The following is a 13140-nucleotide window of genomic DNA, read 5'->3' as shown; positions in this document are numbered from 1 at the left end:
GTCCTCACGTCAAAGTGTCCTTAAGTGGATCAGCCCACTGCTCCTAAATGCTCAGGATGGGTTGAAAGCAGAGTTTCGTCTATGTGACGATTGAAATATTGTTACATATATGACATAATACTGTGTTTTGTTCTCTTCTGAACTATTGTGGCTTCTCGTGGTGGCATGGACATTCATTTTCAATTTTAATTAAAGGCCAACCTCTTTTTAATTTAGCACGATGGAGCTGGTTAATGAGGTGTTTTGGTGCTCACACCGGCCATTGTTCCCCAAACACCAGCAGCACTTATTGTGTTAATGTGACATTTAGAACGCTTCAGCGTAAAGCGGAGTGAAGATTTCATCATGTTTTGTCTCTTCTGTTTTTGTTTGTACCAAAAACAAAGGCACCACCCCTCTAATGGTTCAGGAAAAGCTGCTTTTAATTTCATAATATATCAAAAATGAAAATGTCAGGGGCTCATTTTAAATGTATTAATTGATCTGAGTGTGAAAGGGAAACACACACTTGACATGTACCCTTTAAGACCCGACCGGAATGAACTCAACTGGTACAGACAACTTCCAGACCAGAAACCGACCACAGGCTATAGATTTACTTATATTATCTATTTCGAACAATTAGCTCACCAGGCGCATTCTTCCTTCTTACCGATGGCCATCGCATATCTACTGCCAACACATGGACCCGAAAAAGAGAGAAGGAAATAACGTACAGCTATTCTAGCCAACAGTTAACTGTATTGTAAAAATATGGCCAATTTATTAAATGACGCCATTGGCAGGCGATCAAATAAAACAAACTGTTATCTTGTTTAATATTATTTACTTCTCTAGGTTTGAAAAAATGTTGGAAAGATTTAAGATAATTTAACTCAACATTTATATAATAGGTTGTTGTTGATGTTAAGTATACATTTTTTAAAGTAAAATTCATGGGCAAATATCGTCCGAGATAACAACAAAAAGGTGGTGAATTAACACGGAGAGAAAACTTCAAGCCCTAAGACTACTGCTGCATAATGACCAGCGTAGTGCTCAAATTTCTGTCAAACATGAAACCCAATTTTAAATGCACTAAACGGCGATGAAACGCTGCTCGATAATGTCAGATCTTTGAGGCTGACATTACCCATTTAAAGCCGCAGGCCCAAACAGATTTTGATGTACCTGAATAAAGATAAGTGACTAAGCCTTTAGCGGCCTTTTTATCGGGCAAAGTCTGTCTGTAGTACAACATGGTTCATAAATTTGTGATTTGGGACGCTTGCCACCACCAAGGCTTAGAAATTTCTGTCATAATTTACTTCTTGTAAGCATAATTAAATCCTTCTGTACTGTATAAAATGTAAAGGAATTGACTCCAAGGAAGGGTCCTTTTGTAGATACACTGTATTTCAAATGTCACCCTCCTCAGACTGCCTCAGCTAAAGGGCAGTCTGTGATGTTTCAAACACTCTAGGTCTTCAGGGGCAAAGTGAAAGATCCTGTCTTAATTGGCCGGAGCAAAGTGCACATCTGAGTCAGGCAGACAGCCTTGCGTTTAAATGTCACCAGTGGTGACATGCTGGTATGTGTCAGTTTACCTGGAGCAACATGCGCACGAGTTGGCCGGCAAAGAATCCCGACGGTGTACCAACTGGGTGACCTTTCTATGAAATTGCTGCTCTCTTGTTGGCTGCATTGGCTTCCATCTTCTGCTTTCACTTACACCGTAGTGCACCGTACGGACCATCGGTCATCCGTTAGATGTTATTAGTCAGGAAAGGTTGCTCTGTGTAGTCGTCTTTTCATTCAAGACAAATTAGAATGAATATATAATTTATTCAAATTCATTTGAACTCAACCCGTGTAGCCTAAAACTAAAAAGCTGACATTACTCAGCAGAGCGTTTCCCTTTATCCACCAATTATCCATCCATGATGTTGAATCCAAAATGCTTCCACGTATTCCTGCTTAATCGGTTGCTGTGATTGTAGTGTCAGCCCGGCTACAGTAGCTAGTGTTCTCCATTAAGGGTCAGCAAACAGAACAATAGTTTAGTTTACAGGACAACATGGCATACGAACCTATGCAATATTTAACCATAACTACCGTCTACTTTACCAAACCTCAGCTGTACAGACGCTACAAAGCACAAAAAACCTGATCAGCGTGCCCCGTCTTCAGAAAGACGTTGAGACTCAACCGTTCAGACGGGAAACCAAAATCAGTGAACTAAAACCAGCTGACAGCTCTAGACCGTGGTGATTAAAGCCAGTGGGATTAGCAACCCTGACAGGGAAAACTGCCTAATGAAGCTTTTAATGACACTTTAGCTTCTTTTAGAAGTGAACCATGTGAGATGAACAGCTATAGCTCTTGTTCCACTTGTACAAAAAATGCCTCCCAGATGCTCTTAGAGTTTGAATTGCTGTCCTTTTGATTTGAAGACAACATTGCCTTGTGGGTGTATTGCATTGTGGGCTTCTTCGTTAATGTCTTTCTCCCTCTACTTGCATTTAACACAAGCACTAAGGGACATGTAGACCAAAAAACAGAAATGTATAATAGATGGTGTTAAAATTTCTCATAAATGTAATATTAGCGAACTCTAAAATGAGAAATCTAGACCACCAAACAACACGATTATACTGCATTGATTTATGTGATTAATGTTGGTTGTCATTGCCATTAGACCGTTGTCTAGTCTGATGTTTGCATATTGATTACTCTAATAATCCAGCGTATGTCTGATTCAGTATTTACAAAATCTGTCAGAACTCAAATATTCACTCTCCTTAGAGCTTTGTTGTGGTCTCCACCAGCTCCCGAGGAGAATAAAACTGAAACGTTACGGGTCGTAAAACAAAGGCGTTGAGCAGAAACGCGCTCAAAAGCTCCACAGAGTGGTTCATTAGGCCTGGGATCATAGGAGATTTAGCTCGGTCATCAGTCACAGTGATCTCAGCTCTCCCTCTCCGCCTTCAGGTATTGATCTCCCACATCCATGGTGAGATAGAATCCTCAGGAGGTGCTGGAGAGGACAAGCTTCTGCATGAGTCTGCAGAATATACAGGCTTATTAGGGAATCGTTTTTATATTATTAAGATATAGTATCGCAGACTACGTTTTTTAATTCATAAATGAGTTAAATATGAAAATATTCTTCATGTATCCTTTGGTCCATAAGATGTAAGAATACAATAGAAAGTTCCCATCTCAGGGTCACATTTTCAGATTGCTTGAAAGCAGCATTTTAAAACCCAAAGATATTTTGGGTTTAATATCATATTTGAGAAAAACAACCAGCAAATCGTTACATATGAGAAGCTGGATTTAATTCACCTTTTGGCATTTTTTGCTAATGAAAATGACAAAAACGATTCAATAGCCCAGAATGCAACAGTAACGGTGAAGTCATCGTTCTGTCGCAGTAAAGCAGAGTGTGCGGTGCTGTCCGTGGTCCTGAAAATGTGAACTCATTTCACAGCCACAGTTTCAAAGAAAGCAGTGAGTTAGAAGACATCAAACCAGTGCTACAGAGTCAGGTTCAGTCAGCCGTCGTGCTGACACAACCAGCAAATTACTGCTCCCAGACAAGCCGCTGCATAATCCAAACCAGACTCAATCGCCGGTCCCTAAAGCGGGAGCGCTATGAATATTCCCCCCCTGCTCTTGTTTCCATCTGCTCACAGTCCCTGACAGAAATATCTTCAGTACTGTGGCCAGATGTCCAGTTTGGGTCCTAAACCTTCCATTCTATCAGGAGCAATTCAGTCAGGACGTTTATCTAAGCCGTACAGAATGAGAAAAGTACACCAGAATTAACTCTCTGAAGTATTTCACGTCTGAGCCTGTTCCTTTCCAAAGTAATGTTTTTCAGTGCAGCGTTATGTAACCAGCCCTGACTAACCTTTTGTGAAATGATGGTGAAAAGAAGCCGATATCTTCACGTTTGCAGAGCCGCTGAAGAATTCTTGTCCTCAAAAGATGCTGCAGTTCTTCCCACAGGTGCAGTAAAGCTGTGAATTCTATGGCTGTATGGCATTCGGCCTTTGATGCATGTGACTACAGGTATAAACGAAGTGGCATCGGAGGCTTTTTGTGCTCCTGTTTTCACCGACTTCACCACTTTTTATGTGACTCTTCTTTTGTTGGTTGATTTATGATAAATGCAGTTTGCATTCGCTTCGTTTTTGCCCGGTCCTCCGGGTGAGCTTTTCTCTATAAACGTGAATCCCTTATCTTCCTCTGGGCCCACATTAAATGACCACTCAATGGTTGTTACAGAGAGTGAAGCTTGTATAAGCGCCCGTCAGCAGGAATCCGCTTTTTTTCATCCCTGTGCGGCGTCAGACCGGTGAAGACGTGAGCTCCTTGTATAATAACACAGAAAACGGAAATTCAGGACAATGAGCGCTGATTGACTGGCTGCATGGAAATGTGTCGAGTTTCTGCCTCACCTATTCTGCTGCTGATTTCTACTGGCAGGTATTCTACTGTGTCTCTTCCAAGTTATGTTAATGTTCTTTGAGATTAATATTTTTCTTTTAAAGTCAGACCTAAGGGGAACCCGTGCTTTTGAAAAAAACTTTATCCGTTGCTTGCCTGAAACTTGCCTAACTTGCAGGGCCGGGTATTAGTACTCGAACGAACTCAGTGACAAGAAGTATCAAAACTAAATAGCGTCGACACACATTGTGTAGTGGACGTTTCCCCATTCTCTGATATGTCATGGGCAAAACTACTAATGAGTTAAATGAGAAAATAATCAGCAGATGAATTGATAATGAAAACAATTGGTAGATGCTCTACCTTTGTACGTAAAGTAAGACACTGGTTCATACAACATTTTTATTTAACTCGTGTATGGCAATAAATTGGGATGAAATTACAAAAATGTGTAGATTTTGAGGCACTAACTTGTCGAGGTGTAACAGACATTTAGTACGGAGTAAGATGCAGCAGGAGCTCGATCAAATTCTCTTTCAGTTGGCCCCGGCTGCAGCTGAAACTCATTGCTCTGGGCATCAGCAGTTCACTGCTCCCACAGTCACGGCTCCTCCTAATTGCCGGCTTTCATTTAAAATGAATGACTGCCGGCTGCTTTTGTCGCACATGAATCTTTCAGTAAAAGTAAGACCTCAGATAGTTTAACTTCACATTCAAACAGCCTTTTAGAAGGGAAATCGTGATAGTTTTGCTGGACAGGAAACATCTAATCTGCTTTCGTCTTTATTGATGCGTTCATGTCCGACCAATTATATTCAGCCTTTTGTGCATAATTGGCATATGATGAAACGATAATCAGCATCTTTTGGAGTGCAGAAAAAAAACACCGTCCTCTCTTTCATGTTTGCTGTTCCGTCCTCTAACGGGGCTAAATCCAAAGTTCCGAGCTTATCAAGTGCCTACACGTGGTCCCCAACATGGCAACGGCCGAGCCACCGGCTCCCAGCTAACGGCGCTAACAGCGCAAATAACGGCAACAGTGCTGACAGAGCTGATAGTGTTTACTGTTGGTCGGGACGGCTTTAATCAGCTGTTCCATTACTCTACTATATCTTTACATAGATAATAGTTCTTTGCTGCTATAGTGTTTCCCTGAATGTTGCATTGAGATCCTTTTAGCAACTGAAGCGTTGTGCTAAAAATGTATTCCATGCGCTGGAAGCACACATACTAAACTCTGCAGTGATGAGACCAATAACCTGACTGTAAAGTAGCTGTGAGTGGGTGCCATGCTGTGCTTTGAATAGTTTCACGGTGGTCTCTTTTCTTGGCCTTTGATTACACCCAGGAAAAGGATGCTGATGGCTGTGGTTTGTTGATGCACCCATACTCAACTTCACATTTTATTTAAAGGGTTGTGATCGGAAGCAAAAATTGCTCCTCTGCCCAGATAGTGTACGGTGTGTACTTCTCTGATGCATACACAGAACTTGGGAAGTGTTTTGCCCTTTTATATATATTTTGTGCTCAGAAAGTACTTTATACCACTCTGGGGGGAAAAGTGTCAGAGAATATTTTGTTCTGCACATAAAAAGCCCTGTTTGCTCAAAAGTATGTCAGAGAAGTATTCTTAACAATTTCAACTTTCATACTTTTGTACTTTAATGATACTGCAGCTACGAGGCACATTTTCTTTCCTGTTTACCATTAAAGCTATTTTTTAGGAAATGTTCATGCCAACAGTGTCTAAGCAACAAGCCTCTGATTGGGCGTTGTCCATGGCATCGGTTGACTGACATTTGGGAATTGACGTTTTGAGGGAGGAGCGTCTAATTTGTATCCTACCCTGTAATTTGTTGGTGCCCTGCAGGGTCATTTTCTCATTCAGATGGAATTGGAGGACAACCACCACTAACCCACTGTGCCTTTATTCACCTCAGATAAATAATTCTGAGAAGGAAACCCAGTTTCCAGATTTCATTTGATGATTAGCTGGAAGGGAACAGGCTAAAGCACACAGTGATACTTTAATGAAATGTATTTAATGAATAATATCTACTTTGTTTCTCTTTTATGATAGCTTACAAATAAGTGATAGTTTGGCTCTAATTTGGTGGATTTCTTTCACAAAATAATGAAAGGACTCATTTGTATTCAGTGGAATTAGAGAAAGTAATTAATCTTATCTGCACTTCTGAGTGGCCCATATGCAAAGTGTGAGGATATTTTTGGCAGTTATGATATAAATGTATGCATGCTGAAATTGTTAATATATCAGCGACACATCCATAAAGTAGAAAGAGGAATTGACTGTTTTGGTGCACAATATGCTGTTTGACACATTAGTCCTGTCCAAAGCTTAGAACAATATCTCACAAAAGCTCCCTTTAAAAAAAAAAAAAAAAAACAACAACAGGTGGACGACATGTTGGGCGAGGAGAGCGACAACGAAAGTGAAGGCCCAGGGAAGGAGAAGCCAGGCAATGAGGAGGTGGAGGATGAAGGGGAGCAGCAGCAGCAGTCAGGAGCTGGACGGATAGCAGCAGCAGCAGCAGGAGGAGAGCTCGGTCCTCAGGCGATGAACGTGGAGGAGAAGATCCAGACACCACCCAGTGAGGACGGTGTTACAAGGTGAGACACAGAACACCATCTCAAAATCCATCCGTCTCGACACTCCGAGTCCTGTTTGTGTCTCGACCTCGGCTTCCCCTCTTAACGTGCCGGTGAAACAGACGTCTGAGTCCTATAAAACCAAAACGGAAGCTAAAGATCTTGCATAAATACGTTTGAGAATCCTCGCAAATGTACTGTATAGTTCCAGGTCTTGCATCTACTTTGACTATTATCATAACACAGCACTCCCATCAGCTGTGCGGATGCCAGACGGTCTGGTCCGTTGCGATGGAGACAAATTTGAAACAGACAGCAGGCAGCCGGAGAGCTGTGAACACATCGGAGAGTGTCTCACTGCTGAAGGGGTTAGGCCTGAGTTGAGCACAGCTGACGGGTCATTTCATTGTCTTTTCTGCATCCTTAGCCTCTAATATTTGCCCGTGCATTCATTAGACATGTTGTGCAGTGTCTTTCAACATTCAGTAAGTAATCTCCTTTCGTCCAGACCAAAGTAAAGCACCGTGTCACAGCTACATTCACATCTCACCTAAATGTGCCGACGTCGCACAATCCCCTGACACACATTTCTAAGTGCATTTCTACAGTTACTGCTTCCGGTGTAACATTGCAACTCTGCATAAGTTCCATACTTTCCAGACTCACCTTTACACCTGTGGTGGCTTTATGGAGGACGGATCTCTCTGTCGGGTTATCTAGTTATCTGAATAGGCAAGGTTATGCAGTTGTGTTTCTCTCTGAAGAGAAGTGGAATACAGAGTTAGTTGGTCATCGGGGAAAATGACTTCTCCCCCTCCTTAGTTATTAATATGTACAATGATATAAGGTCCTCTCTCCACACCTGAACATGTGAGGAAGGGTGAACACGCTGTCCCGCTCTCGTCTTTTCTTCACTGTCAATCTCCTACTTTATATCTCTTTGAATACCTCTTGCTAACCTGAATCTTAATAGACTTTGTTGCTTGCATCGGCGTTTTCTCGTTTCTTTCATGCTCTTGAATGAATCACAATTCTGAAAATGTGTCCAGAATAACTCATTCACTCATTAGCATGTAAATGAATGTAATAGACGCTTAATTATTTACTCTATAGCGAACAATAACGTGATTTGTGTTATTTACATTACATTAACGATTGCTCCGTCCCAGCAGCCACTGCACCGCACCGCAGCAGTTAAACATGTCTTTAGTTACACCTGTGTGGAAACGATCTATTCAGCTTTAACTCAACGTTTCACTGGAGAGTAGATGGAGGATAGGAGCCATCATACAAACAAAAAGTCACAGCCTGTAGTCCTCAGGTCCAAATGTTGAGCCACTGCACCTCTTAAGGGTTGATTTGATTTGGGTTTCATGTCTGTAACTCCATGTTCAGCCTCACTGCTCTGATTGCTAGAGCTTAAAAAAAAAAAAAAGCCTCAACAGGCGGCAGCATGATGCTTCTTTTCCCTCGTTTCCCTCTTTTGAGTCCCGGTCCGACACCTTTGGTTGCTGCTAATGAGTCAAGCCTGAAATATCCGTTATCTGTGTCGCTCGGTTGCTGTCTGGAGGCCTCTGGATGTCCACCTCCAGTCAGTGCGGTGGTGCAGAGGAGCTGCGCATTGATCGGGCAGCCTGACACACCGGGGGGAGAGTGTGAGTTTGATTCTGAAAGCTGAGGGGAAGTTAGCAGGCAGGTCTTGTCCAGTGACATGGTCTAATAATATCACAGCTCCCCTCTGGCTTTCTCTTATATCTATATGATGCCCTGACATGCTATATAAACATCAAGCCTGCCCGACCAGTTTATACTTCCTTCTGTCTTTTTCTTTTCTTTTTAGTATATCTCATGGGAACAAAAAACATGTTGAATTTCTGAATAAGAAACTGTTAACGTGCACTCTTATCTCTGCTCTACCTCACATATTCCTATAGGACCGCTGTACACACCGCAAAAAGAACCAACGTCCGTAGATGCTATAAGAGCAACAGAAAAATTAAAGATTCAAAAGCAGGAAAGACGTGCTCGCTGAGCTATGTTGTACAGTTATGAAATGTATGAACCACAAAGTTTGCTTAAAGGCCTACTCGAACTAAAAACATAATTTCCTGATCCGTTGTGCATCCTTATAACTAGACTGAAGGACAAGTTAGAGCACACAGCGGTAGAAGTCTTTTAACGGTCTCCTCCAGCTAGTAAGTATTGCTCTTCCATAAAGTTGCAGGACTCACGAGGGGCAGATCAAAAATACAATGTTCAAGTTCCCAGAAGTGGAAGCCAAGATATTCTGACTTTTGTCTTTAGCATGAGTGAAGCTCCAGAAACTCTGAATATCCCATAATTCTACTGAATAGCATCTTTCTTCAGGAATAGTCTCCCATAGAGCTGAATGGAGGATTTAGATTCTTAGCCATGATGTCGTGAGCCAGGTCTAGTTACTACCGGCTATGAGAATGTGAAACGATTGTATATATATATATATATATATATGTATATATATATTATATGTATATGCTGCTGTAGAAACCACCAGTCTGTGTGATATTAAGACAAAAAATGTCAAATACTACAGTACGCTGCCTACAATCCTCAGTGTAACGCCGACTTCTCTGACTGGTTTACTGGTTTCTGCTCCCGGATTTACAACCAGACCGACAAACTTCGGGGGTATCCAGAGGTAGTGAGTCTTGTACCTTTTTTAAAGGTTTTTTTCCGTTCTGTTCTTCTTCTTTTTTAATTTTGTAGTTCGTTGGCTTAGTTCTATGCTTAACATATTTTATATAAGGATTTTCTGAAATATCAACGGAGTGAGTGAATGGAAAATTCACTTTTGGGGAATCTGGGACGTTCAAAGAGTGGGCGGTCCGTGAGCCCAACACCTCTCGAAGCGCGAGCTGCAATAACCCCGATGACATCATCAGGGTTATGGTAATGTTGCCCACGATGAAGTTGTTGTGTAAAATTGCAGGAGTGTCTCTTTTTTTAACAACAGCAGAACTAATATCCTTTGAATGTTTCGTAGATTTCCAAACGCATGCATCTTCACTACAACATTAGCAGGTAAAAGCCTTTAACGTTTCTGTGCGTCTAACTTGAGTGAGAACCCACCTTTTTAATGCAGGAAGTATCAGGTGAATCATTGTGTACGGTGACAGTGATGTTCTGTAGAGACGGAGTCTGCTTCGGGGTAATTCTCCTGTCTGTCTTGTTGCCCAGTGGGCCATTAGAGGCCGTGTGAGACTTCACAGAAGACGGCTTCCCGATTCAGACGTGACTCTGTGGGACCTCCACTCCTTCGGGAGCCGTCTTAATAGTTGCCTTTCTGTCGTTCTCCATCCCCGGCTCCCCCACTTTCTTATATTTGGCACAAAATAGACATACATCTGTTGCTAAGATACCGCAGTGATGTGAATGTCTCTGTTTTGTTCTCGCCATCGTTCAGTGTCGGCTCCTGACTTTCTTTCTTGTAGAAGCAACGTTGCTCCTATTCCTGCTCTGTCTCTGTGTTTTCTGTTCTGTTAGGCAGCTAACAGCATGCAGATAATGATGTCTTTCTTATTTATTTTATTGTTTATTGTCTTATTCTTTCCTAATCGAGATCCCCGCAGTTAAAGCAAGTAAACCGTTAAGCAGTGCTGCGTTTCCCAACGGCCCGGCGTTTTGAGTCAGATCAAAATAATTGGCTTCAACAAAGGAGATCCAAAGATGATTTGTATCCCTGCACATCGTTCTCTCAGACAGTTCCTTTCACGACATTGTTCGTCACGGTATGTCCCATAAATCTGTTCACTCGGATCATTACGTGCTCGGTCTTTATTCTTAAGACCCGTGAATGCATGATGGGTGTGCATGAATCTGCATCAGGCGGATTCCACAACTGCCTGACGTTTTTTGTTTGTTTGCCAATTTATAGTCATTCATTTATTTATAAAATATATTTTATAGGGGGGGTGATGCAATCTTTTCCTCTGATCTTGTGTTGTAACGTTGACAGTTTAAGGGCAGATAGTTGGAAGATTACCAGACAAAGCTAAACTATCACAAAAGTTCAAAACACTACAGTACTTCAGAAAAGAGGATTTCCTAATGTTTAATGTTTAAAACCAGAGTTTGTTATTTTTAAAGGCCATATCTTCTTTAAATGTGTACTAATGGGATTAAACGGGACTTTGTGTCTTTCTTGGTTCTGGAATAGGACCGTCTTTGTTGGCTTGAGTCTCACTTGAATGAAGGATTTCATGCAAATTGTGAACAAAAGCTCCCAAAAATTTGGTATGCAAGGTTTTGTTTAATACAGGCGAACACTTTTGGGTTGTATTTAATGTATAATGTGGAGCATGCTGCTTGAAAGCTCTTCCCGATCGATGTGCTTGTTTTGTTAGAACCTCTGTTCTTCATCCTGTTTCTGCAAACATTTGTGTTCATTTATTTATGCAAATCAAAAGGATTAATGAATATTTTTGGTTTCATGTAATCAGGATTCTTTGTGTTGTAGCAGAAATCCTTCCGATGCGAGTGAGATGCGTTCTCTGTAAACTCCTGTGTGTGTGTGTGTGCGTTGGAGGTCATTAACTGTTAGTCTGGATTGATGTGAATGATTTATGGTGAGCAGTGGCTCTCAGGGCTCTTAACATATTTAAGATTTAACGAGCAGGTTGAAGGGTGAGGGGGACGAACCTTCAGCTCCCACCAGCTCACAGTTCCAGGCCGCTGCTGGAGGGAAGTCGTCAGGCTGAAGTCGTTTGATTACTGTGCCTCACTTAAAGGGTATCAGTCAGTGGAACAGGAGGAAAATATAAGTTCTCCGAAGTGACGTTAATCTTAAAGAGATATGAACAGTATGAATGACGGGTATTCCTCTCTGGTTAGAACTGCAACACTGAATGGCACATGTAACAAAGCAAAGGGTTCTTAGTGAAGGCTGGGTCCAATGTTGGGGGTTTTGAACATTTCTGGTCTCGCTGTCTCTCTCTCTCTCTCTGTCTCTCTCTCTCTTAGTTGAAAATGGCACTTTTCCGGAAATGTCACCACTTTGTGATATTGCAAATATATACAATTTGCAATACTTTCCTCAATCACCCCTGTGTTGCCTCATTCGGCCATGAATAGTGAATTAACAGGCATTCATTTCAATGAGATCGTAAACATTGCCACGTTAAAGGTGCAATAAACGACATTCAGAGAATTAATGTGGCAGCAATCCACTATTTGATGATGACGATAAAGTGGAGGAAACCTGATCAGAGAATGAAGTCACTGTCCCTCTGTGTGTGTGTTGGTATCCAAGCTTCTCCTTGCTTTGTTTCCTGAGCCAGCCGCGTGTGTTTTTTAGTGCATGTGAGCGAGCTCACGGCCTCCGCTCTGCACTTCTGACACCCACTATCCGGTTCCCCCTTCAGCAAACACGGTTGGCTCTGTCTGCACTTTGGCCTTATTTGCACTGTTGCCACCGTTCGCCTCAAGCTGCGTCGCCATCATGAGAGCCCTAAAGAGGCAATAGAAATGCTCCCAATCTCGTATTATGCACCTTTTAAAGATTCAGGGTTAGCCCACTGATCACTCGTTGTGTCATCTACGCAGTGATTGCATTTATGTATTTACTCCATTTGTTTTTCTGCAATGTGACATTATGTGGGATGATGTAGCACCATGCTCGGTTAATGAGGAGAGACTTCTGAGACCGCAGACAGTGAACGGAGGCTTCCAGCTGAGGATTAGTGGAGGAACTGTTGGTGCCAAGTGATGCATGGCTCAGGGATTTACTCCTAACTACTGCTACACTTTCACAATCGAAAGTATCCTTAAAACATGTTTGCATATGCATGTTTGTAGTGTTTCAGTGGCTGTCCGTGTCTACAGATTCGGTTGATTGAGTGATTTTGTTCTCTTAATTGGTAAAGATGAAGGACAGAAATAGACGGGGCTTCTTCAGAAATCGTTGGACACAATTAGCTGCCGTGCTCTAGTCTTTTGAACACAATGAAGGTACCTGATTAACTAGGTACCAGAGTGTTGGCTTCAACGTGCCAATTATTGGGACTGTAGCGTTTTTAGTCCGTCACAATATGGACGTACGGTTTGTGTTGGATGTCAGAT

At 41.9% G+C, this 13140-nt stretch overlaps 1 protein-coding gene across 2 annotated transcripts in view; it reads left to right on the top strand.

The window, feature by feature from the left end:
- ctdp1 (CTD (carboxy-terminal domain, RNA polymerase II, polypeptide A) phosphatase, subunit 1) overlaps positions 1–13140 on the top strand; it is a 50831-nt gene that overhangs the window by 18629 nt on the left and 19062 nt on the right. For both annotated transcript variants that reach the window (XM_079176453.1, XM_079176452.1), the window contains exon 12: positions 6851–7065. In XM_079176453.1, the coding sequence (XP_079032579.1) occupies positions 6851–7065 (215 nt within the window). The remainder of the gene's footprint in view (positions 1–6850; positions 7066–13140) is intronic.

Source organism: Pholis gunnellus (genome assembly GCF_910591455.1).
Source record: "Pholis gunnellus genome assembly, chromosome: 16".
NCBI lineage: Eukaryota > Metazoa > Chordata > Actinopteri > Perciformes > Pholidae > Pholis > Pholis gunnellus.
This window is presented reverse-complemented; position numbering and strand designations above follow the sequence as displayed.